This window comes from Rattus rattus, chromosome 3 (assembly GCF_011064425.1).
Source record: "Rattus rattus isolate New Zealand chromosome 3, Rrattus_CSIRO_v1, whole genome shotgun sequence".
In the NCBI taxonomy this organism is placed as follows: domain Eukaryota; kingdom Metazoa; phylum Chordata; class Mammalia; order Rodentia; family Muridae; genus Rattus; species Rattus rattus.
In genome coordinates this window covers 20,569,971-20,596,611 of record NC_046156.1, presented here as the reverse complement: position 1 = coordinate 20,596,611, position 26,641 = coordinate 20,569,971, and the positions used below count along the sequence as shown (strand labels likewise).

General features: G+C 43.1%; 1 protein-coding gene and 1 pseudogene across 1 annotated transcript in view; one reads left to right on the top strand and one right to left on the bottom strand.

Annotated features, from left to right (window-relative positions):
- Eif4e (eukaryotic translation initiation factor 4E) overlaps positions 1-3,117 on the top strand; it is a 30,976-nt gene extending 27,859 nt beyond the window's left edge. The window contains exon 7 of the mRNA XM_032897254.1: positions 1,608-3,117. Coding sequence (XP_032753145.1) covers positions 1,608-1,722 — 115 coding nt within the window. The 3' untranslated portion in view covers positions 1,723-3,117. The remainder of the gene's footprint in view (positions 1-1,607) is intronic.
- A 19,110-nt stretch (positions 3,118-22,227) lies between these two features.
- LOC116895232 lies at positions 22,228-22,691 on the bottom strand (annotated as a pseudogene).
- Positions 22,692-26,641: the final 3,950 nt, after the last annotated feature.

Below are 26,641 nucleotides of genomic sequence, written 5' to 3'. Positions count from 1 at the left end.
CCTGGACACAAGTTTGGATCCTGTTAACGTTGAATGTGTTTGTCTTTTCTATTGCTGTAACATGGCTTTGCACTGGTGGTGCATGCACTGTCTAGGACAGCTTCTGCCCATACTTAGAGCCCATGTGTTTATAAGTTTCTCTGTTGTAAATTTTATTTTTTATAATTCATACACATCAGTTTTGCTAGAATTCTCTTTGATTACATGAAAATTAGTAAAAAGCAAAATGAAGTTTGATTCTAAGTGGAATTTGCAATGGAGTCATTGTTGACTTGTCATTTTTCATCTTTTAGTATTAACATTGACCTGTAGCAGTGTTGTATTTCTTCAAAAAACAGAAATTGTTACAGAACTTTTTGTGTCAATATTAGATGTTTTGAAGTTTTATAACTACTTAGAAGAGGCTTGTGCTTTCTTCTAAGTTGTTGATGATCTGTACACATTTTAACTTCAGTTTTCCAAGGAAAAAGTTTTTCAATGCTTCCAGTTGACACAGTTTAATTCTTGTTGCTGTGTGTGTGTGTGTACACACACACACACACACACACACACACACACACACACACACACACACACACACACACATTTTTTTTTAATAAAGAGTATTTTTAAAAAACTGTTACAATGTCATTTCATACTAATTGCCTTTAAAAAAAAAACTTTGGAAGAAGTATGATTCTGACAGGGGTAAAACTGTGGAAATGGCACTTTTGTTTTAGTTTTACTGTTTGTTTTTTGAATGTTCTGTATTATTTCTTCCTAAGATTAAAAATTAAGTTCTTTGCTCTTTTCTCAGGTTTTTGTCGGTCTTATTTTATACCTACTTACAATCTAGCCACACAGCTTTCATTTTTATAGCTTTTGTTGTTTCTTCTCAACCTTTAGATGTGTTTCATTCCCTGAAGATTAGACTGTTAACACCTCGACATCCCTCCACCCACTTGAAGCAGGGTCTCTGTGTACCTAGCCCTGGCTCTATCAGAACTCACTCTGTAAGCCAGAGATGTGCCTGCCTCTGCTTCCCAAGTGCTGTGATGAAAGGCGTGCACCACAATGCCCAGCCCCCTTTTGGCCTTTTAAGGAGAGATTTCTCTAATACTGCAGATGAGCTTTAGACCCTCTGAATTGTAGTTGATAGTCATATACCTAAGCCCTGTTTAGTACACATCACATTTTATTTTTAAAGTAGTCACAACTCATTTGAAAATTGGTTTGTGAAGTTGATACATAAGGCAAAATAGAATTCATTTGTAAATATAATTTTTATTTTACTTTTCGAGATAGGATCTTGCTATGTTAACCAAGCAGTTGCTGTGAGCCCGCGAGCTGACTCTGATTTGCCCGTTTGTGTTTGTATAATCGTACCTTTTTATTAGTAATAATAAAGAAGACCTGGTGTGATTCCAGTTGTCTGGAACGTGATTAAAGTATAGTTGTGAAAGTAAAGACTAATTTTTAATTTTGCTAGTTATACTGAAAGAAAATGAACACATTTTGATTTGCATTTTTAATGCATCAACTAATACACTACGGCTTTATAAAATGCATTTAAATCCTTTTTCTTTTTTAAAGAAATACTGATGTTTCTTGTCTCCTGTGTCTTGTAGGAGGGTATACAAGGAAAGGTTAGGACTTCCTCCGAAGATAGTGATTGGTTATCAGTCCCACGCAGACACAGCTACAAAGAGCGGCTCCACCACTAAAAATAGGTTTGTTGTTTAAGAAGACACCTTCTGAGTATCCTCACAGGAGACTGCGTCACGCAATCGAGATTGGGAGCTGAACCAAAGCCTCATCAAAGCAGAGTGGACTGCACCGAAGCTGATTCCATCCAAGTGTTGCTAAGATATAAGAGAAGTCTCATTCGCCTTTGTCTTGTACTTCTGTGTTCATTCTCCTCCCCACCCCAATCTTTGCTAGTGTGTCCACTATCCCAATCAAAGAATTACAGTATACGTCACCCAGAACCCACAGATGTGTTCCTGGCCCGCTCTGTAACAGCCGGGTAGAATTACCACGACACACACTTGCCTTTCCACAGTATTCGAAAAAGACCGTGCATTTCTGTCACCTTAGCAGGAAAAGATCTGGTTTTGTTCCACTCCATGCAGGAGCGGATTTGCTGGTGTGAGAGTCTGAGTACAGCTTTCTAGCAACCTTCTGTTTCCTGTCACAGCATTGTCCTTGCTGTCCTCTTGCTGATGGCTGCTAGATGTTAATTTATTTGCTTCCCTCCTTGATAACATTAGTGATTCTGATTTCAGTTTTTCATTTGTTTTGCTTTTGTTTTTTTCCTCATGTAACATTGGTGAAGGATCCAGGAATATGACAGAAAGGTGGAATAAACATTAAATTTGTGCATTCTTTGGTAATTTTTTTGTTTTTTGTAACTACAAAGCTTTGCTACAAATTTATGCATTCATTCAAATCATGATCTATGTTGTGTGATCCCTAAACATAATTGTGGACTATAAAATGTAACAATTAAATTACATTCTAACTAGAATTAGTTGTCTGCTTTTGTATCTTTATGCTGTACTTTAACACTTTGTATTACTTAGGTTATTTTGCTTTGGTTACAATGGCTCAAGTAGAAAAGCGGTCCCATCCATATTAAGACAGTGTACAAAACTGTAAATAAAATGTGTACAGTGAATTGTCTTTTAGACAACTAGATTTGTCCTTTTATTTCTCCATCTCTAGAAGGAATCTGTACTCCATATTGCAAGGCAGTCTCTTGTGTCTTCTTAGTGTCTTCCCCATGCACAGCCTAAGTTTGGAGCACTAGTTTATTATTATGTTTATTACAATTTTTAATAAATTGAATAGGTAGTATCACATGTAATTAAACTGATGTGGCTATCTTTTTTGATAAAGTTAAGACACAGTTTTTCAGTCTTAGGTTAATAATGTACTTAGAATATGTTAAAATTCATGAGAATTGGGATTTTGGTGTATCACCATTTGATAGGAACAGTGGCTATAAACTGAGTGTTGAGTTTAAGATGTTTTTACTTAATGGCCAGAAAATTAGAATAAGGAAGGTTAGGGGAATGTGCGTTAGGAACATTAGTGTTACTATCTGAATAAAACATAATAAACAAGTATTAAGAACTATTTATATTGGTCAGTTGTTGCAGTATGGTTCTCTGTAAACTTGAAACCTTGATCTATTCCTTGTATCATTTAAAGCAAACGTGAAGACATTTTGTCTGCACTACATAACTGTGTATTGTTTGGATCTAGTGAAATGAGGTGTGGCGCTCACAGACCAAAGGGTAAGCTGAACTGTGGGTGGCAGAGTGGAGACCGCTGGTGAGAGAAGAATGCTCTGTAAGTGGTTATTATTATGAGTTCATCCTTTTCACACTGGTAACTTGATAAAGATCCTTATAAAATAAATATGGAAGTGATAGCATTGCTCTTATTATGTACTTAAAGAATGAACAACTGACTGCTCTTGCTGTCTCAAACACTCGGGTTCAGTGCTTTGGAAATAGTGATGCTTACAGTCTCGGCATTCTGTACCTAATGTCTGTTTGTGGACATTGCAGCAGATGTGGCCTGTGTTGGGCTGCATTCCTGGCTGTCCCGTGAATGAGCTGATTGATACAATGCAGTCATGAAAGTGGCTGGTGATAGGACTTCCTTACCAAAGTGGGATTCTAGTAGGTGTATCTATTAGAGATTAATGCTCGTATTCCTTTAATTCAAATTTAACTATCAACTTTAGAAGTGAGAACATAAAATACAGTTCTAAAGTTACAAACTTTCATTAGGATGTGTTTTTGTAAGAGAAAATTGAAATACTTTGTAATGGATGAGTAATTGCAATGGAGAAATGAGAACCTGGACAGAAGGGTTTGGTATACACTGAGTAGGAAATAACTACAGCACTTACACATACGGCAGGCAGTGTTCTAGTCACGTCACGTGTCCATGTATATGTAGGTGTGTCTCCTTTTTATACATGAAACGGAAGCATTAAGATTTAAGTATGAACTGAAGTGTGAACTGAGTCCAGGATTTGCATCCAGTATCCTTGTCACATACTGTCTGAGGATGAAAGTCTGATAGGTCAGCAGACACTGACAAACTAGCAACCGTGGAGAGTAGGTACGGGGTTCAAGTATAAATATTTTCATCGGCGCTCTAAATCACCATCTAAGATAGATGGTAAAGTGTTCAAATTGATAGTGACAGAAGTTCTTGAATGCTGAAGTTGGATTTAAAGGTGAAATTTAGTGGATGGCCTGAAGGGTGGGTACATGTCTGTAATTACAGTGCTGAGACAGAATGACCATAAGGCCAGCCTGGATTACATAAACCCTTTATCAAAGACAAGGGCTGGGGATATGCCTCACTGAGTGTTTGCCAAGCATGTGCTATGTTCTGTGTGGTCGCCAACACTGTCAGAAGAAAATGAGGTGTAGTGTTGGGTCTCTGCTAATATGTATCTCTTGTTTCCTAACTGTCTTCAGTCTGAAGTATTCTAGTCAGGTGGATGTTCTCATTTTGCACTAGTCCTCAATACAATGTGAAGAATACACATCAAATTGATAACTACACCTGGTCCATAGTGCTTGTTCTAGGACAACTAAGGCTGCATAAATCCTGTCTAGCATTGACTCCAAATGAATCCCGCTGTGGGAGCATCTCTGGAAGCCAGTACATGCAAATGCCAGTTTGTAACACCTCCCTCCAGGTTTAAATCACTAAACTTAAGCTTTGGTCATGCCAGTCATGTGTGTGGTTTTGTTTCTTTGATGTATATGCATGTTTTGTATCGTGTGGTGCCTGAGATGGTCAGGACATGTAATATCCTGCAACTGGAGTTAATAAAGCACAATTGTGAGCCACCATGCGAGTGCTGGGAACCAACTGGGTCTTATGCAAAAACATAACCGCTCCTAACTTGGGAGCCATTACTCCAGCCCCATGGCTCTGTTTATGTGACAGTATGTTCGCCTGTTTTTCATGGCAGGCTTTCTCTCTAGCCCTGGCTGTCCTAAAACTCACTGTAGCCGGGCTGCGATTTTAGGTGTACACCATTTCTGCCCATTAGTACTTTGATTTTCTTTGGGGGGAGAAGGAGAGCTTGGTGTGGTGGCAGTGCATGCCTTTAATCCAGCACTCAGGAGGTAGAGGAAGGCCGAGCTCTGTGAGTTTAAGGCTAGCCTGATGTACAGAGCGAGTTCCAGGACAGCCAGGGCTACATACAGATCATTTATATACATATATTGGTATCTTGAGGCATAGCCTTGGCTGTTCTGGAACTCATTCTGTAGACCAGGCTGACCACCTTCCTCTGCTTCCAGAATGCTGGGATTAGAGGTGGTCACTACCACCACCACCCAGCTTTGTATTCTCAAGTTAAGGCTCTCTGGCCCAGACAGCAATAAATAATTAAATCAGTGGTTCTGCCCAGCAGCCCACTTGTTTAAAAAAAAAAAAAAATGAAAAACACTATCGTAAAACTTTAAAAAAAAAAAAAAAAGAACTTGCTTATTACCTGTTTTGTTTGGGTTTTCTCTTTTCCTTTTGAGCTTAGGTTCTACACAGCCCAGAATGGCTTAAACCTGTTTCAGCCTCCCAAATGTGGGGATTACATCTGTGCTAGCGAACCTTACTCCTTGTCTGTGCCTTTTCTTAGCCCTGGCTGTCAGGAAAGTCAGATCATCTTACTGCAGAGTGCTGGGATTAAAGGCATGCACTGCCAGCCCTGCCTGCCTTTGGGGGGGGGAGAGGAGGGGTTCTCTAATTGACAAGTAGGGCTTGGAATACATTTTTAGCCTGACAAGTACAAAATGGAGCGCTTTAGTAATGCGGTAAAAATGTTGGCTACCTGAAATGGCAAAAGGCATTTAGAACTTGCTTCTCGACTTACATGTAATACTGCTGGAAATTTCGGGGAACACGTTGTGCAGAAATTACTTGGTATGTGTGTGTTTCCAACCCTGAAGAGGCTGAAGCTCAGGGATTGACATTTCCAGCACATAGCTAACTACTACACACATACTTCTATAATATACCATATGCACTATACATAGCTCCTGTCTAAAACAGGGAGTGAGTCTAGGTTCAGTTCGTTTATAAAGGCTACTCACATTCCACATTTCTGAGAGTGCCTAATTCCCACTTGTCTTTTTGCCATTTAATGTTCTGTATGGTGTCTCATTCCTAAAAATGAGCCAATCAGTCTCCCTGTGACCTCTGCTGAGCCTGTGCCTTTTAGAACCTACCATGGACCCCACTCACCCGGCAGCTTAGCTTTGCCTGTGACTGTCTAAGGGGTGGTTGCCACGGCAGCCCTTGGGATGCAGGTACTGCTCTCCGAAGCTGTGATAGGAAGTGTGATGTGTCAGTGGCGTCGAGTGTCACTGACCACATGTGGCTCTGTCTGCCAGTTCTCAACAGCCACACCTCAAGGTCTCGCTATTCCTGGGTAGTGGCGGTCCTGTACGCTTCAGGCAGCGTATTCCACTGGGTCTCCTTCAGTTCTCCACCACGTCTGCTAGGGTGTTTCTCAGGTGGGCTTTGAAGATCTTGATGACAGAGTTACTGTCAGACAAGTTGAGGAAACTGAGGAACAGTTGTTTCAGAGCAGTTAAGAGTTGCTGTTCCTTCTGAGTCTGTAGTGAGATGCACCTGAGGTTGCCACTGTCCGTCTACAGAGATGAAAGAATAAAACACTGTTTTGTACGGTTTTTCTTACAAGTTAACAATAAAAGGTACATTTTGTCTCATGACGACCTCATTTATGTACTAAAAAGGTATTCCATGTGACATATGCAGTGAGTTCTCAGGTTTTCTATGCCAGTCTTTCTCCCTTCTCTGTCGCCATGGATACCCATGTAGTATACCATAAAAGATGCCTGTGGTAACGGGGCTGTGTATGCTCTGAAGAAGTCTGCCTCAGTGTTCTGTTGTGGTGAAGGAACTCTGACCATGACAACTCTTACTTTAGAAAGGCATTCCTTTGCCTACAGTTTCAGCGGTTTAGTTCCTTATGGCTGGAACATGGCTGCATGCAGGAAGAAAGAGACACTTAGATTCCAAGTGCTCTCACCTAAAAGCCAGGGGTGGCAGTGCACACGCAAACTTGTAATCCCAGAGCTGAGGGGTGGACACAGGAGGGGCCCCTTGTGCTGGCCAACCAGTCTAGCTGAAACAAACAGACCCTGTGTCAAAAAATAAAGACCTCATGAAAGGTTGTGGGAAAGAACCTTCTGGAAGCTGACCCCTGACCCCCCCCCCACTTCCACAAATACAAAATCTTTTTAAAAAGAGTGTCTTGGGATGAGATTTTGAAGCAGTTGTGAAGGGAGCACTTGCCTGAATCTGTCTCCTTCCCTCCCACCCCTGCTGTATGTTGGCACCCCACCATAAGAGCATTTTAGAGCCGGAGGGATGGCTCATCAGACAAGAGGACCCAGGTTCTGTTCTGAGCACATAGCAATTCAACAACTAACTGCAAAGGGTCCTGTCTCTGTCTGCAGCATCCGATATGTGCTTGCTGTGTGTGCATTCAGGCAAGCATTTATACGCATAAAAACACTTAATAAACCTTTTCCTGTTCCATTTATTTCCGACCAAATGTTTCTATTTTGCCTGACTGATGATACTCTCCAACTGTCACTACCTACTTTGGTCTTTGCATTGTCCAGGTTTGACCAGTATGAGAGCCTTAAAGATGCCTGGTTTCCCCTTTGACATGTTTGAAATCATTCTTTGAGTAGAATTTACGTTTGGGGTCCAAATCTGTTTCCTAGGTTCACCTGGGCTCATCTTGCATTTTGCCTACTCCAGCCCTGAAATGGTTTCTCCATGGCGTTCCCGTTCCTTGAGTATACAGAATGTCGGCCATTGATGTGCTTAAGTAAGTGTTACTGCTTGTTACATTTTCTCAGCAGATGGAGCTAGGTTGAAGTATATATCTGTACGTACCCATCTATACCACCGTTCTATAAGCCTCTATACATAGATGTTGGCACCTACCCCTGTCTTCAGCTCACTGATGCAAAGTGTCACGTGGTTCATTCTACCTGGTGCCAGGGCCCATTCCTGCATCCGTTGTCCCTCTCTTATTTTTTTCTCTGCCCCCTCCTTTTCTGTATCCCTTTTCTGCTTGCATTTCTCAGACTGTATGTGACCAGAGAATTCTTTTCTCTTTGTTCCCTCTTTTATCTTGAGATGAGTATCACTTGCTAACAGACTAGCTTGAAAATAACCATTCCATTTCTTGATTGTAAGTTTTCACACTCTGGAGGAGTGGCCATCTATTGGTAAGTTTTTACTGCTTTTTCTGACAGTATCTTTATGCAGTTTTCAACTTTGCTGCTGCTAGACTTGTGCACCATGTCTTGTACCTGCATTTCTCTGAAGTCAGTGGCTGGGCCGTCTCAGCTCATTCTCTATGCACAGTATGAGATACTCTTGAGTAGCCTAGACCTTTCCCAACCCACTGTGCCTCACTGTCCTGGAACTCACTGTAGACCAGGTTGGCCTACCTCATAGAGATCCCTTGCCACCAGCGCTGGGACTGAATGACCGTGCCACCATTCGTAGTAGAGTTTTTACGTGCTTGATTACTATTTCATTTTTTTCTGTATTTTGCTTACAACTATTGGGGTTCATCATTTAAAACATTTTTTTCCTGAGTAAATATTTTAAATATTAAAAAACATTTTTAATTTTTCTATTTTAATTAATTAGTTAGAGCTGTTCTAGAACTGATTATATAGACCAGGCTAGTCTTTTTGAAAAATGATTTATTTTATATATGTGTGTACACTGTCACTGTCTTCAGACACACCAGAAGAGGGCATCAGATTCCACTACAGATGGTTGTGAGCCACCACGTTGTGGTTTGAAATTGAACTCAGAACCTCGGGAAGAACAGTCAGTGCTCTTAACTACTGAGCCATCTCTCCGGCTCCCTACCTGGCTAGTCTTGAACTCACGGGTCCACCTGCTTCTGTCTTCGCAGTGCTGGCATTTAAGGGCATGTACCACATATATGCAGTGCCAGTGGAGGTCTGAAGAGGCCATAGGAGCCCCTGGGAATGGAGTTGCAAGCAGTTGTGAGGTGTCTTGTAGATGCTGGAGATTGATCCTGAGTTCTCTGAAGGGCAGCCAGTGCTTCTGAGGACTGAGTCATCTCTGGCCTCTGCAGGCATTATTAAAGCCCCTGTAAATCCAGGTAGTGATTCATTACTAGGTTAAAAGGGATATTGTTCACATTTGTAACTTCGTCACAGTTTCACAAGTGCCATTATAAGTGTGTACATAACCCCAGAAATAGAGACGAGTTCCATTTTATCTGTAGCTTCACTGGTTGTGCTCACTTAGTCAACAGATGCGTGCCACATGTATCCGACACGCTAAGAGTGAACACGTGCCCGCACGTCATGGAGTTTACGGCCTGCTAGGGAAAGAGCCCTTAAATGAACACAATGAGATAAACCTTTCCTAAAAGGTCCATGCTGTGAAGGCAATCAGAGCATGATCAGCAGCTGGGGTGCCGTGGACAGGGATCTACTCTCAGCTGGGTATAGCAGACTTCAGAATAACTGGCGGCTGGGCAAAAATTTGAATTAAGCCCATGTTGTATGGTAAGAACTATGGTGAGGTGTTAACTGATCCTCGAGTCAGATGGAAGAAGACTGATTTGCTGGCTGGAGAGGCTCCAGAGGACCTGTGATAGGTTCCCAGCAGCTCACGTCAAGTGGCTCACAACCTCCTGCAGCTCCAGTTCCAGGGCCTCTGATGTCCTTTATTGGCGCCCTGGGCACCCACACACGTGTAGGCATACACAGATAACTAAAGCATAAACCTTAGAACGGTGAGCTATTGTGAGCTAACATGTATATACTAATTTATAGTTAAGTGTGTGGTAGCGTTTTGAACATACTTGCATAAGCGCGAATAGATTTATACTTCTGCCCATTAGTACTTAGTTTTCTTACTACTATATTTATATTCTTGACCCATTTTTCTGTCAGGTTGTTTTGTGTGTGTATGTATGTGGTATGCATATGTGTGTGCACACACATGTGAGTGTACACATGAATGTATGGACTTACGGAGGTCAGAGGTTGCTGTTGGGTATCTTCCTGAATCAGGCTCCTGCACAGCTTTGGACTTGACAGAGGATATGAGGGAATGAAGAAAGGACAGACACGTGGACAGAAACGCTGGGATTGGATGGACCGTGCACGCTGATGGAGATGCGCCCAGAAACTCAGTGTTTATTTTATATTGGTTTTTGTTGTATATAGGCAAAGGAGGAAGCAGGTTAATCTCAGTTGAGAGGAGGAGGGTTCTGTAGGGGAACAGTCTCAGGCTGTGAGCACCCAGGAGGCAGCTGCAGACCACATCTGTGCACACAGTGTCAACGCGGCCTTTGTTATGCTGCTATTCCCATGGGTCTGAGGCATCAGTGCTCAGGCCAGTGTGTGTTGGGCCTGAATTGGGATTTCATTGTATCTGAAGCTCACCGATTCAGCTAACCTAGCTGGTCAGAGACTTCCAGGGACTGCTCGTTTCTAAACCTGCCTTCCCCCCAAACCCCAGTGCTGGTGTTGCTTTCTCATGTGAGTGCTGGGATCTGAACTCAGATCCTCATGCTTGCACAGCAGTCACCTCCCTGCCAACCTGTTTCCTCAGCCCTGCGGATTCCTTCTTTTCTGTTACGTTTTTTTTTTTTTTTTTTTTTTTTGGTTTTTTTTTCGGAGCTGGGGACCGAACCCAGGGCCTTGCGCTTCCTAGGTAAGCGCTCTACCACTGAGCTAAATTCCCAGCCCCTTTCTGTTACGTTTAAGAGCTAATTTGTTATATATGTTTAGCATTATACTTTTACAAATATGCCACACTAACTTTAGTTAGGGAGTTTTTCACTCACAGATTGTGGAATGTGTGAAGTCAAATTTATTTCTGTGTCATCAGAGGATACAGATTGATGACCACTGTGTCTACACGTATTGCTATTTTTCTGTTACAATGTCTCCTGGTTATGACTTTTGAATATGATACACACATTGGCTGAGGACAGCAAAACCATCTTATACTTGAAGAAATCTTATTTATATATTTACTTATTTATTTATTTGACACATTTCTCTGTATAGCCCTAGCTGTCCTGGAACTTACTTAGTAGACCAGGTTGGTTTCAAACTCAGATATCCACCTGCCTCAGCCTCCGGAGTGCTGGGATTAAAGGTGTGGGCCACTACACCCAAATAAAGAGAAGTTCTTAACCTCTGCACTTCCACTACTCATCTGTGAAGTGGGACTATATAAAGAATACCACGGAATGGCGGAAAGCCCGTGTGTGGGAGCTAGCACCCTACATGAAGATCGGCAGCTGGATGGTGCAGCTGGGGAAGATGAGCAGACACACACCTGGGACATTTTAGTGTACCAGGGTCTGCCACCAAGCCAAGACATCATATCTACTTGCCGAGTGAAAAATTCAGAAATGAAAGTGTTCAGAGGCCATGGCAGCCACTGAAAACGAGAGGACTCAGAGAAGACTCAAACTTGATCAAACAGACTTTTCCTTTTGCTTGCTTGCTTGTTTGTTTGTTTGTTTATTGTTATTCTGGTTGTTTCTGCTTTATCAAACACCTTTTTTGCTGGTGGGTAGGAGTGTTCTCTCTCTCCTTCCTCTCTTTGTCTTTTTTTCTGCCCCCCTCTTGTTTTTTTCAGTAGTAGTTGGTAAGTTTTTTTTTGTTTTGTTTTTTTGTTTTTTTTAGTACAGGTCTCAGTAGTTACTCCTGGCTGACCTGGAATACATAGAGATCCTCCTGCCTCTGCCTCTCTAGTGCTGCGAGTAGCGGTGTGTGCCAGTACATGTGGCAAAGCTCGTGTGATTTAATCTTTGCACTACATAAAGTTGTGGGAAGCTTCGGATATGTTTTTTTCTCTAGCATCCCCAAGACTCGCTTTTCAGGCCTAAGTCTTTTCCCTCTGATTTAACCACTGGCATTCTTTTCCCTACACTTCTTAAACGTCTGGAGGGCTTTTAAGTTTTTATTTAAACAGCTCTTAGGTTTGTCTGGGGGCAGTTTTCATCTTTTTTTCATGGTTCTATATTTAAAGGTTTAGTAATTGGAATTTAAATACTGACCATCTCCACTTTTTTCCCTCCTTTTTGAAGTTTTAAAAAAGAAATTCTTGCTTTGTGGTTTTCACCCATTTAAGGAAACCTGTCCCCATGTGTGTTGGTTGCTGGAGTGATGTATGACTTTGTAGGTGTTCTAGTGGCTACTTATTCTGCCGATGTGTGTGTGTGTGTGTGTGTGTGTGTGTGTGTGTGTGCACGCATGAGCATGGATGTGTGTGTGTGTCGGGGGGTGGTCATGGGACTGGTTTCCCTTGATCTGGCCAGAAATCCTGCTGGCCGGGTACCTCTGGTGCGACTCTGAGAGGCTGGGCTGTTTCTGTCTGGAAGCCCACTGTTATGCAAGCCAGAGACTGTTTGTTCATTGTTGAGATGCTCAGTTGTAGGGCAGGGGATGTTCGGCAATCTGTCAGTTCCTTGTGGCCAGAGATGCCAAGGGGATGCTGTTGATACCCAGGTGGTCATGTATTACTGTTGTTCCTAGAAAACAATAGTCGCTGGGGTGGAACGTTTGCTCCGTGGTTAAGAGAACTGCCTGGTCTGCCAGAGGATCCAGGTTTGCTTCTTGGCACCTCCATGGCACTTGCCAGCTGCCTGTAACTAACTCACAGTTCAGGAGATACAACACCCTCCACAGGCACAAGCATGTAGTGCACACATACACTCGACCAAATAGTCATACACATTAAACCAATTCAATTTAATAATTGAAAAACAAGAAAACAGGGTTGGGGATTTAGCTCAGTGGTAGAGCGCTTGCCTAGCAAGCGCAAGGCCCTGGGTTCCCAGCTCCAAAAAAAAAAAGAAAAACAAGAAAACAGCCAACCAAGGTGGCCCATGCCCCAGCTCTTGGGAGGCAGAGACAAGTGGATCTCTTGAGTTCAAGGTCACCCTGGTCTACAAAGCAAGTTCAGGACAGCCAAGAATACACAGGCAATCCCTGTCTTGAAAAACAAACAAACAAATAAACAAACAAACAAAAAACCCTCAAAAAATACTACGTGGTGATTCTTCTCATTTAAAGTTACCTTCACGCTAAGGATATAGCTAAGTGGTAGAGCCTCGCACAACACATACAAGGTCCTAGGTTTAATCCCCAGCACAATGCATGCATGCATACATACGTGCATGCATATATATGTACATACATACATTCATACATACATGCATGAATACATACATACACAATACATTTAACTAAGGTTTTCTTTTAATTAGGAAAATTTAGTGTCAGACCTGCTTTTAATGTTTGTAGGGTTCAGGACAAGTTCAAACGAAGATCTATATACAATATGTGCAGTTGTAAAGTATTTTAATAAAGCAGACAAACCTAGAGCCTTTTATTTTCTTATTTTAGTAAAGAAATTTCATTTTTGAATGATGACCTATAAATGTCAGGAGACTGAGTTTGGCTGTGAACACGTCTGAGTTGTTCCTGTGGTGTTTGGTGAGCAAGAGAGACTCATGTCTTTCGTTAATATTTGTTTCTTTGGCACAGTCCTCTCAGGACCCTTATTTATTTGATTCCGCTCTTTATTTATTCAGCCGTCCCATGGTTTTTATGTCTTATCTTAGACATTTTTATATTGAGTACTAAAATTATTTTTTTTCATTTTCTCTCTCATTTTTATTTTCCTTATTTTCTTTTTTTTAACTTTTTTATTGGATTAAGATTATTTTCATGTATTCAAAAAGTTGACTTTTCAATAAAAGTTTTATGTGTTCGGTTTGCATGTATGTCGACACACGAAAGAAAGGCATTGGATCCCAGGAGTCTAGAGTTATAGCTGGCTAAGAGCCACCATGGGAGTACCGGGAATTCAACCCAGGTTCTCCAGAAGAGCAGTCAGTGCTCTTAACCACCGAGCCATCTCTCCCGGCCCTTCAAAAAGTTGTCTTTTAAATTATTTGTTAAAACTAAGATACATTGTGACTATAATGAATGTCTTAGTTTCAAGTAAATTTTAAGTAAACGTTTAATTTCCTGGAACTCTAGTTTCTCTAAACTCTAAGTGTTGTTACATGATTCATAGAAATAAAACTATGGAGTTGGAATGTTCAGTGTTTACCTTGTTGCTCACATAATGGATCAGCAGTACACTTTATACATCCCTTTTCTCCCCAGTTCCCTCCCTTTCTCTTGGGGTTTTATTGCTGTGAACAGACACCCTGACCAAGGCAACTCTTATAAAGAAAGACATTTAATTGGGGGCTGGTTTACAGTTTAGAGGTTTAGTCCATTGTCATGGTGGAGACATGGTGCTGGAGAAGGATCCACAGGCAGGGGGAAGAGACTATGAGCCTGTAGGCCTGGCTTCAGCTTCTGGGACCTCAAAGCCCACCCCAGTGACGCACTTCCTCCAACAAGGCCACACCTCCAATAATCCACTCCATGAGAGACTCAGTGGACCATTTCTTCTTTAAGTCACCACACTCTTCCTCCAGCCCCCTTCATCTCTCTCCCTCTCTCTCCCTCCCTCCCTCCCTCCCTCTGTCCCTTCTTTCCTTCCTTTCTGTTGGAGACCAAACTGAGGGCGTTATTCATGATAGGCAAGTCTTCTATCACTGACCTATATCTTCAAACCATGTTTTTTGTTTTTGTTTCGAGACAGTCCTAGGTTGTGGTTTAAATTGGCCTTGAAATTCATTATTTAGCCCAAACCAGACTCAATCTCATGCTCCTCCTGCTTTCCTCTCTTGACTGCTGGGATTACACGCATCTGCCACCATGTGCAGCCACACAGTACTTCTAGAACTATTCAGAAATAAACAAGAGCTGCAGTGAGTCTTGCGAAGGTCCCCCGATGTGGATATTATTGGCAGTTCATGCTGTGTTTTCAGAATCTCCTCTCCTATGGTCTCTTTCTAAGCCACAGCAGCTCCTCTACCTCACATTACCTGGAATCTAACTAATTCACTAGCTTGTTGCTCAATCATTCCAAATGTATTTCCACAGGTTACATGTGTAGCCTAATGCTTGGTAAGGGTTCTGCTAAGCTGCCTAGTTAGTGCTGCCTGTCACATACTATGTCCTCAGCAAGCTCATACTCTGAAACCTTGGCTGGGACAACGGAGTTGGATGGACTTCTTCATCATGACCTTATACTTTCCTTTGCACCTCGCAGGCAATCTGTGGGGTAGCCCTTTGTTATATGTCTGTCTTCTCCATTTTTACCTAATGCCTGAGCTTTCTTGTTTGAATTCTGCCATGGAGACTTGTATAAAAGACTAAAATCAAATCATTCCTTCTGTGTGTCTTAGATGACATTTTTTCTACACAGAATTTTCCTTTATTAATACTGAAAGCTTAAATTTCTTCCCTAAAGATAAACTTTAACTATTTATTTATGTATGCATACACATGGGGGTTTTGTTTGCATGTACGTCTATGTATCGCATGCATGCTTTGATGGTGATGATGATTGTGTTTGTACTTGTACCGTGGAGCTCATGCTGAGATCAGAGTACAACTCTGGGGAGTTAGTTCTCTCCTTCCACCATATTGGTCCCAGGAACAAACTCAGGTTGTCAGGCTTGGTGGCAAATGCCTCCTCACCTGCTGTGCCATCTCACTGACCCCTTGTTGGTTTTTTGCCCAGTTTTGCTATGCGTATAGAATGTGTTTGTCTCTGTTATTTTCTTTTGCTTTGATAAGACATCGTGACCAAGGCAAATTAAAGATAGAGTTTATTTGGACGTTACAGTTTCAGGGAGTTAGAGTCCATGACCATCATGGTAGGCAGGCAGGCAGGCGGGCGGGTGGGTGGGCGGGCAGGCAGGCAGGGTTTTGGAGCGGTAGTTGAGAGCTTACATCGTTGTCTGCAAGCAGGAGGAAGAGCGGCATGGTGTAGTCTGTAGCATGTAATTTAAAAACACACTTGCTCTTCCTTGGGAGCTCTCCCCAGCTTTCTGAGAACAGTCTTCAACATGCTGTACTGTCTCATTCAGCCCCCACAGTTAGCTTCACTGTTCTGCCGGGTCTTACTCAGCTCCTCCAACAAGACGCCAACAACCACCCCTCCCGGAAACACTGGGAGCTACTGAACTACTGTCTAACCGCCCCAGCCTCTCTTCTCTGGGCCCCTTCATCCCTGAGGAAGGAGAACACTAGAGATATTTATTATTTTAAAACTAACCAGATAATTCAATGGCGGGGCGAAGAATTTCCTATCCTAATCTTAACAGCAGCCTTTTCCATTCTTGTTGGCTTCTGCCATTGGCGGAGGTTACATACTACAGATTCCCCCAATAGACTTACATGGCTGCCGCTTCCTATCCACTCCACAGCCTAGTCGGAATCCACATTCCTCCCTGTGTCCCCTTCTCTCCCTCCTGGGTCCCGGAAATCTCACTTTTTCTTTTTTCTTCACCCAGTGATTAGCTTCTGCCGTCTTTATTGGCATAATCAAGAAACAATTAGGGAACCAGATTTTAGTATCCGCTCCTCCCTCTACAGTAGTCTTCTGAAGTTTCAAAGCCAGCCCCTAGTGACACACCTTCTCTAACAAGGCCACACCTCCTAATCCTTCCCAAGCAGCCCCACCAGCTGGGAACCAAGCATTGGAATATTTGACCCATGGAGGCTTTCTCATTCAAACCACCACACAGGTGCAATTTTTCCTTCTTATTTTCTATTCTCTGGAAGGGTTTGGAAGGTTAGGATTATTTCTGCCTGAATGTTTGAAACAATTCATTTTGCTTTCTCTGGTTTGGATGCCTTTTCTAAATATGGTAGATTCATAAGGATGGACTCTTACTCCACTGGAACTGGACCTTTAACACAGTGGTTAAATTGTATCTTTTTCTGTTGAAGTTTGTTCATTGAAACCCTAGAGTTTCCAGCGCATTTGCATAAACTTCAAGCACATCTGCTCATCTCTTTTAAAGTTTTAGACTGTGATGTGAGAACATCCGAAAATCTCGATCTAACCATCCTTTCATCTTGATTTGATCCAACAGATTCTTCAATTTTATTAATCTTTACAAAGAACCAACATGTGCTTCATCAACACTCTTGTATATTTGTTTCAGCCCATTTACTCTTTTTATCTTTACCATTTCCTTCCTTTTAGTTCATAACTTCTGAAGATTCGTGCTGAGCTGTTTTATCCTTAATCCTTTTTTTCTAATATAAAATTCCCTTTATTTTTTTTTCTGGGGATATTCAGGGCCATGAGACTGAAGTACCACCTAGTGTGCCTAAAAAGCACTGGCTAAATTCTCTTACTTTAAAATATAAAATTCAATGCAATATTAATCAAAATGGAAGTTGTGCAAAGTAACAGTGATTTAATTATGCATGGAAATAAAAATTTAAGGATAGACAAGATAATCATGAAAAGGAACTTCTTAAGTGAACTTTTTTTGGCCAAGCCTTGAGATTTATTTTTACATGTTGGAAATTTTAAAATGGTGAGTTTGGGGTACAAAAACCAGAAATCAAACCATCTAGAATAGAATGCAAAGCCCGGAAGTAGACTGAGGTATTCGAGAACACTTGATTTTTGACAAAAATAACATTGTAAGGGCCAGGGAAAAATGGCTTTCTCAGCAAACGGTTTGGGCAAAATGTGATGCTGTGTGCAAAACATTGAGTCTAAACTCCTAAGGTCCACAGTCAAAGGCAACTCTGGTGTGACAAAGAGGAAAGAGGAAGGGCAAGTCCGTGAGGCTTTGAGGAGATGCATCTTCATGCCTGCTTGCAGTGTGAAAGTTTTAAAAAGACAAAACCACTAATATTAAAAAATAATAATTCGAAAACATTAAAATGAAGTGCTCATTTTATAGAAGGCCATGAAGATAAGGAAAAGGTAAGCAAAAGAAAACCATTGATACATATCCCCAGTCAAGGACACATAACCAGACCCTAAGAAGAACTCTTACAGACCGGGCAGTGGTGGCTCACTCCTTAAATCCCAGCACTCAGGAGACAGAGGCAGGTGGATTTCTAGGAGTTCAACACCAGCCTGGTCTACAGAACGAGTTCCAGGACAGCTATGGCTAAACAGAAGCCCTGTGTCTTAGTTAGGGTTTTACTGCTAAGAATAGACACTATGGCCAAGGCAGTTTTTTTTCTCCTTCTTTATTAAATTGGGTATTTCTTATTTACATTTCATTGTTATTACCTTTCCCAGTTATTACATCCCCCTTAACCCCTCCCCCTCCCATTCTATATAGGTGTTCCCCTCCCCATCCTCCCCCCATTACTGCCCCCCCCAACAATCCCGTTCACTGGGGGTCCAGCCTCGGCAGGACCAAGGGCTTCCCCTTACACTGGTGCACTTACTAGGATATTCATTGCTACCTATGCAGTTGGAGCACAGGGTCAGTCCATGTATAGTCTTTGGGTAGTGGCTTAGTCCCTGGAAGCTCTGGTTGGTTGACATTGTTGTTCATATGGGGTCTCGAGCCCCTTCAAGCTCTTCCAGTTCTTTCTCTGGGGGTCACGTTCTCAGTTCAGTGGTTTGCTGCTGGCATTCAGCTCTGTATTTGTTGTATTCTTGCTGTGTCTCTCAGGAGAGATCTACATCCGGTTCCTGTCAGCTTGCACTTCTTTGCTTCATCCATCTTATCTAATTGGGTGGCTGTATATGTATGGGCCACATGTGGAGCAGGTTCTGAATGGGTGTTCTTTCAGTCTTTGTTCTAAACTTTTACCTCCCTATTCCCTCCCAAGGGTATTCTTGTTCCCCTTTTAAAGGAGTGAAACATCCGCATTTTGGTCATCCTTCTTGAGTTTCCTGTGTTCTGTGCATCTAGGGTAATTCGAGCATTTGGGCTAATATCAACTTATCAATGAGTGCATACCATGTGTGTTTTTCTGTGATTGGGTTACCTCACTCAGGATATTTTCCAGTTCCATTCATTTGCCTATGAATTTCATAAAGTCATTGTTTTTGATAGCTGAGTAATATTCCATTCTGTAGATGTACCACATTTTCTGTATCCATTCCTCTGTTGAAGGGCATCTGGGTTCTTTCCAGCTTCTGGCTATTATAAATAAGGCTGCTATGAACATAGTGGAACACGTGTCTTTGTTATATGTTGGGGCATCTTTTGGGTATATGCCCAAGAGAGGTATAGCTGGATCCTCGGGTAGTGCAATGTCCAATTTTCTGAGGAACCTCCAGACTGATTTCCAGAATGGTTGTACCAGTCTGCAATCCCACCAACAATGGAGGAGTGTTCCTCTTTTTCCACATCCTCGCCAGCATCTGCTGTTGCTGGAGTTTTTGGTCTTAGCCATTCTGACTGGTGTAAGGTAGAATCTCAGGGTTGTTTTGATTTGCATTTCCCTTTATGACTAAAGATGTTGAACATTTCTTTAGGTGTTTCTCAGCCATTCTGCATTCCTCAGCCGTGAATTCTTTTGTTTAGCTCTGAACCCCATTTTTAATAGGGTTATTTGTCTCCTGCAGTCTAACTTCTTGAGTTCTTTGTATATTTTGGATATGAGCCCTCTATCTGTTGTAGGATTGGTAAAGATCTTTTCCCAATCTGTTGGTTGCTGTTTTGTCCTAACAACAGCGTCCTTTATGGCCATGGCAATTAATTCTTATAAGAACAACATTTAATTGGGGCTGGCTTACAAGTTTAAAGACTCAGTCAATTATCATCAAGGTAGGAGCATGGCAGCATCCAAGTAGGCAAGGTGCGGGAGGAGCTGAGAATTCTGTCTGAAGGCAGGTAGGAGAAGACTGGCTTCCAAGAAGCTAGGATGAGGGTATTAATGCCCATGCCCACAGTGACACATCTGCTCCAACAAAGCCACACCTACTCCCAACAAGGCCACATCTCCTAATAATGTTACTTCCTTGGCCAAGAATTCATTAAGTCACTTATCTGTAATCCCCAACACAAGATAGGATACCAGCTGGGGAAACTCTAAACTCTATATCTATGTCTAACGCCAAAGTTCCTCAGAGCTCCACTCCTTTTTCATTTTTGTTGACCACAACAAAGTTCTTTCTCCTGGGCTGGTTCCACTCCCTGTTAGCAGCTTTCCTCAGTAGGTGTAGCCCATAGCTATGGCATCTTAACTATCTTGGGGTCTCTAAGGCAACTTCTGTTTCACAGCTTCTTGTTCTAGTGTCTCGGATTCACACATGATCTTCTGGGCTCCTCCAAAGGCCTGACACCACTTCTCCACCTCTGCCCTCTGTAGCACTCTAGGCTCTGGTTGATTTCTCTCCACTGGCCCTCTTGTTCTTGGTGATCATCCCATGGTACTGGCATCTCCAATATACTGGAGTATTCATTTAAAACTAGACTTCAGCAATAGCCTCCCATAGGCTCTCTTCATGGTGCCAAGTCTCAAATTGTTTGTATGACCCCTTCAGTCCTGGGCTGTCAATTGCACCTGAGGCTGCAACTTCACTGATGGCCTTCCATGGCCTCTTGCAGTGCCAAGCCTTAGCTGCTCTTCATGACCCCTTCATTACCACCTGGGTGACTCTTACACATTACCAAGTCCATACAGCACAACATACAGCCTTGGCTACCCCTGGAACACAGAGCTTTTTTGTGCTCTCAGAAAACACTTCCCAGAAGATTTCACCTCAGTGATGCTGGTTTCTTCTTAATCACCATTAATTTCTTAGCCCCAGCTAACTAGCATCAGTTATCCCAGTAATTCCTTCTATTCTTGACTCTAAAGCCAGAACCACATGGCCAAAGCTGCAGAGTTCCACCGCTTGCTGGGGCTGGAACATGGACCCCCTTATTCTATAACTAGCTTTCTGTTGTCCAACTCCCTCATTGCCGATACTTGCCTGTCCTGGAACTTGCTCTGAAGACTGACCTCTAACCCAGAGTTCTGCATGGCTCTGTTTCCTGAATGCTGGGATTAAAGGCGTGTACCACCATGCCTGGATTTAAGCTTTTCTTCACCTAGAACTTTCTCTGTCCCAGGCTGGCCTTGAACTTAGAGATCTGTTTGGTTTTGTCTCCAGGAGTGTGTACCACCACACCTGGGCCTTTTCATGGCTACTGTTCCTCAAGATCCGGATCAAAAGTCTGCGTCTTCCAGCCCCAAGATCTGGATCACAAGTGTGCCCTCCATTTCTGGATTGTAGTTCATTCCAGATTAATAGTCCAAACTACTCCTTGTTCAACTGCAAACACAAACAGTAAACTTAGCTGGGTGGGATCTTTCCCTGAGATCACCACTCCCTTAGTCTATTTCCTTGAACTCGGAATTGAGCTCCACTTCAGTTCCTGGTGTCCCTTTATTACTTGAACCATACATTTTATATCTTTCTTTTCTAAGCTTGCTGCACTGGTCCTCAGTAGGTGGTGATGTTAGGGGAGTTGTAGAGCCTTTAGGAGGTGAAGCCTTCCTAGAAGAAGTTCCTCACTTGGCAGGGTGCAGCTTTGAGAGTTGGGAGCTTTGCCCCTCTCCTTGATCTCTCCTCTGTGAATGACAATGTGTTCTCTCAGTTTTCTGCTCCCTCTGCCATGTTTTCCCACTTTTTTTTTTTTTTTTTTTTTTGTTCTTTTTTTCGAGCTGGGGACCCAACCCAGGGCCTTGCGCCAAGGCAAGCGCTCTACCACTGAGCTAAATCCCCAACCCCATGTCTTCCCACTCTTAGGGACTCTCTCTGGAACCATAAACCCAAACAAAATTTTCCTAAGTTACTTTAGGTCATGGTGTTTATCACAGCAATGGAAAAATAATGCAAAGTCTTATTAGTTGAAGAGCCATCTCTTCAAACCCTGGTTTTGTTGTTGTGATTTGTTTTTAAGACAAAGTCTTGATATATAATCCTGGTCTTGAACTTGTGATCTCCCTGCTTCAGCGTCACTGGCTAAAGGACTTGATCACTTTCAGGACTCCAAGGGCACCTGCACTCATGTACACACACACACACACACACACACACACACACACACACACACACACACACACACACGAAGTGGGAAGAAAGAGAGAGAAAGAGACAGAGAGAAAGACAGAGAAGAAAGGCAGAGAGACAGAGGGCAGAGAGTGAGACAGAGAGACAGACAGAGACAGAGAAAGGGTGCTAATTAGGAGAAAGGAGATTAATGTTTATTGTTTCTTTAATTTTGTAATTATATTTATGTACAGAAAACTTAGTGTACATTTAACCCAGCTTAGTGGCGAGTTCTTTAGCCTTTGCCTTTTCCAGCTTGGCAATGTGAACCACAGACTTAGGACCCAGGACGTTGCCTCCCCAGTGGCGGTGGATCTCATCATATCTGTCATTGTAATTGGTCCTAACAGCTTCCCCCAGCTTAGCCAGAGCACCCTTGTCTTCCGAGTTCACCTGTGTGAAGGCAACAGTGGTGCACATCTCCCTGTGGACCAGGCGCCCCAGCCTGGCCTTTCCCTTGATGATGCAGTAGGGCACCCCCATCTTTCGACACAGGACAGGCAGGAAAACCACCAGCTCAGTAGGGTCTACATTATGGGCAATCACCACCAGCTGAGCCTTCTGTTCTCCACCAAGGCGGTGACTGTATTGACCCCTGCTCGGAGGACAGGAGGTCCCTTAGTTGGGACGCCCCATTTGCCAGCATATTTCTTCTCAGTACGGGTCAGAAGCATCTGCTTTATCTCTGGCCTGCACTTGTGGGCGAGCTTAAGTAACCAGGTAGCTGTTTACTGCTCTAGGGCCTGGGGGAACTGGTTAATGGCAGGAGGTACTTTGAGCCACTTATAGAGGATGGCTCTTTGCCGCTGCAGCCTGATGTAGCGAGGCCATTTGCTAAAGTGTGTGAGATTTTCTTTTGGGCTGGATGTCCTGCACAATGTTGAAGTTCTTGGGTCTTTTCTCAAACCAAAGATTGGCCACCTTTTTGGCCTCTCGTTTCTTCACCATGGCCTGGCTGGGGCTACCTTCTTCCCCTTGGCCTTCTTTTAAGGAAATCTTGTTTGGCTGGAGGAGAGACAAAGAAAGGGAATCATGGGTCAAGTAATAACTTTAAGAGATTAAAAACAGGGGCTGGGGATTTAGCTCAGTGGTAGAGCGCCACCTAGGAAGCACAAGGCCTGGGTTCGGTCCCCAGCTCCAAAAAAAAAGAACCAAAAAAAAAAAAAAAAAAAAAAAAAAAAAAAAAGATTAAAAACAAATAAAAAAATAAAATGATTGAGAAAGGCACCTTATGTTAATTGGTTTCTAAACAGGCACATATAACATACACAATGATACAAACAGAGGGCCATTTGTATATCCAGTAAGTCGGTTCACTGATACTTTTGTTATTCATTTGAAGCACGCTGGGCCATAACGGTATCTTCTGAACGCATGTCACTATGTCAGGTACCCCTTTAACATGTATGTCAGCCCAATGTTGCCTGAGTCATTGTTTCCTGGCTCAATAAGACACGTGTGTAAAACTGGATATGGAGGGAGGGTTCCTAAACACTTAACTTTGTTAAATAGCACGTATTTGAAAGCAACTGCCATTTATCATGATCACAAGATAAACTCTTAAGGGCTTAGCACCACACATTTAGGAAAGATCTGAGGGGAAAAAATGGTTGAATTCCAGCTCCATAAAACGACCTGCGCTGGTCTTTTTTTTCCCATCAGCTCAAGTGGATCAAGAAGGATTTCACAAAATTCCTTTGACCCAGGAGCCAGCCATTGTTTCAAGGTAGGAGATGGGTGACGGGCCACCCGGCCGGGACAGCCCGGGCCCTGGGAGGCACATGACCAAATGGCTCCAGGTAAGGGTTCTTCTGACTGGAGTTTGTCGGCTTTCTCTTACGTATTGCTATTTCTTTGCCATTTTTCATTCTTCTGCCACCTTACTGGCTCTCCTTCCTTTTTCCTTTCAGTGATACACGATTTATTCCCTTGAATATCATATCCTAAAGGGAAAGATCACATAGACTCCTTGCAGGGAGACAAAGCCAGTGGGGGAGGAGCTGGTTTCCCCCGGGAAGGAGCGGGAGGGAAAGGGCAGGCGAGCGGTGCTTGTCCCAGCTGCCTGTTTGAATCCAGAACATTGAGCTCCTTCCACCGTTGCCTCAGCCCATCAAGGAAGCACTTCAAGTCAATTATCTTTAGAATGTTCCTTCCGTGCCACTCTGACTGGGTGACATTTTCCTTGGCTGCTTCTCGTGACCTATTTATAGGACCTGTTTTAAAAATATACTTGGTTTGACACTTTAGATAAACTATTAGAAATATGGGAGTCTGGGTAGAAAAGGTTATGAAAATTGACAGGAAGTAAACAAATAGGACATGGTTTATGATTTCCACAGTCTCCAACAGCCTAGCCCCTTCTTCTGGGAGTGACCCTGGGGCATGAAGCATTTCTGCCTCAGCTCAGTGCTGGTTAGACTCCAAGACTCCCTGTCTATCGTCAACCCCCATTAGCCTTCCCGGCCCGACCTTCGTGTAACTGCTCCTTCCCCGTGAACACCTCTGCCTTCCTCGGAGGCTCTTCCCTTCCACACTGTCCGCACAGCGAGGGTCCTCAGGTTTCCAGGTCCCCACAGCTCCCTCCATGCCTGGGGCTTCTTGTGTCATTGTGTGTCACACCATGTATTCTCTCCACTGTTCTGTGCACTGGACCCCTCTCCACAGACAGCCGTCCCAAAGCTCTTTGTCCTTGCCCATGAACCTCAGTGCTTGATGTAGGTCCTCAAACTTGGCGCTCACAGTCTACCGAACTCATTGATGGTTGGTTGCTGCTCTCCACAGCTGCAGAAGTGAGAAGCACATAGTAGGCCATGTGGTTTCTTTCAGTTTAACTGCCGGTTCCCACACAACAATGGTAATGGGTGTTTAGTCTTCTAAAGTGGAGGTCAGTATCAAAGAAGTTCCCAAGCACTGCCTTATGTGAATAAATGTAGGAATAAAAATGTTTTAAAATATGGGAAAGTAACGTGGACAACCTTTGGAGATGTTGGCTAAGAGGAACCGAGGAACAGAAGGCTGTAGACTGGAATTTCATTTGTATGAAAAAAATGACTCTGAGCACATGGACTTGCACTCACTATAGTGTGTGTGTGTGTGTGTGTGTGTGTGTGTGTGTCTGTCTGTCTGTCTGTCTGTCTCACAGAAATCCTTCTGACTCTGCCTCCCAAGTGCTGAGATTAAAGGTTTTGCCACCCTACCTGGATCCATCTTACTTTTCGAGACAGGGTTTCCAATTGAACCTGGAGCTAGACTGGCTGGCCAGCAACCCTCACAGAGCCTTCTATCCTGGCCTCCGCAGGTCTGGGATTAAAGACATACACTACCACACCTTTGTTTTTTGTTTGTTTTGTCTTTACGCTGGAGTTTAGGGCTCAGGTTTGCATAGCAAACACTTATTGAGCCCATCTTCCCAGCCCCGGCTCATGTCAGCTGCGGAACACGTAAGACCGTGAAACATAAAATGAAGGTCAATTGGCAGACTGCCTGCCTGGAATGTATGAAGCCCTGGGCCTGACTTTTGGTAAGAGGGGTCTGAGGAAGAATGGATGATAAGGGAACCCTGATAAAAGGGTAACTTCTCCAATAACACACAGTCATTCTAAAGGCATGCGGACCTAGCGATGAACGTCAAGCACATGGTGCAGCAGGGCGCCCGTGGTGCATGCCTTTAATGGTAGCGCTCAGGAGGCAGAGGGTAGATTTCTGTGAGTTTGAGACCAGCCTCGTCTGTGTAGGGAGCTTCAGGACAGCTGGAGCTGTGTAGAGAAACTGTATCTTGAAAAAAGACCAAACCAAACCCATCAACCAAAGACCACACACGAGGCAAATTAGCTGGATAAGGACATGTCTTTCAGCTAAAGTGGCAAATATGACAGGGCTGAAAGGAACAGGACCGATAGGCAAATCCACTGTTACTGCTGCAGACTTCAACATCTCCCTGTTCACCATGGCTGGACAACACAAGCTGCAAGCGAGGTGGTGAGCATGGAGAACCGCCTGGCTCTCATTGGTGCCCATTGAATACTTAGCAAAACAGGACACACATTGTAGCCTATAAGACACACCTTAACAATTTTAGGGCTATGGAAATCACATTCATAATATCCCTTAACCGCGATGGAATTAAAATAGAAATCAAGAATAAAGGTAGCTAGGAAATCTCCAACTGAACATCACACTTCTGACTAAACTGTGGAAATTCTCTTCCACCGACTAAAGCCCCGATCCTTTTAGAAAGCTTTTGAAGACAAGAGTCTCTCTAGGCTGGCTTGAGCTTACGCCCAGGCTGAAAAGACTTAGGCTCGTGACCCTCTTGCCATAGCCTCCTGTGCAGCTGGGACTACAGGTCCAGCCTCAGGCTACTTTAAACCCTGTTTGAATAAACACATGAAGAAAAAGACTGAAAACGTTAAACACAAAAAGTAAAAGCCTTGAGTGGCAACCGCATCACAAAGAAGTCAGAAAGAAACAATGAGCTGAGGGAAATGTTTTCAGCTAATATGGCAAATTTTCAATCAAATACATTTAAAGATTAGTTTCTCCTCCACAAGCATAGACCCTAAAGGCAAAGACAAACTCGATCATCTGGTGTGTGTGTGTGTGTGTGTGTGTGTGTGTGTGTGTG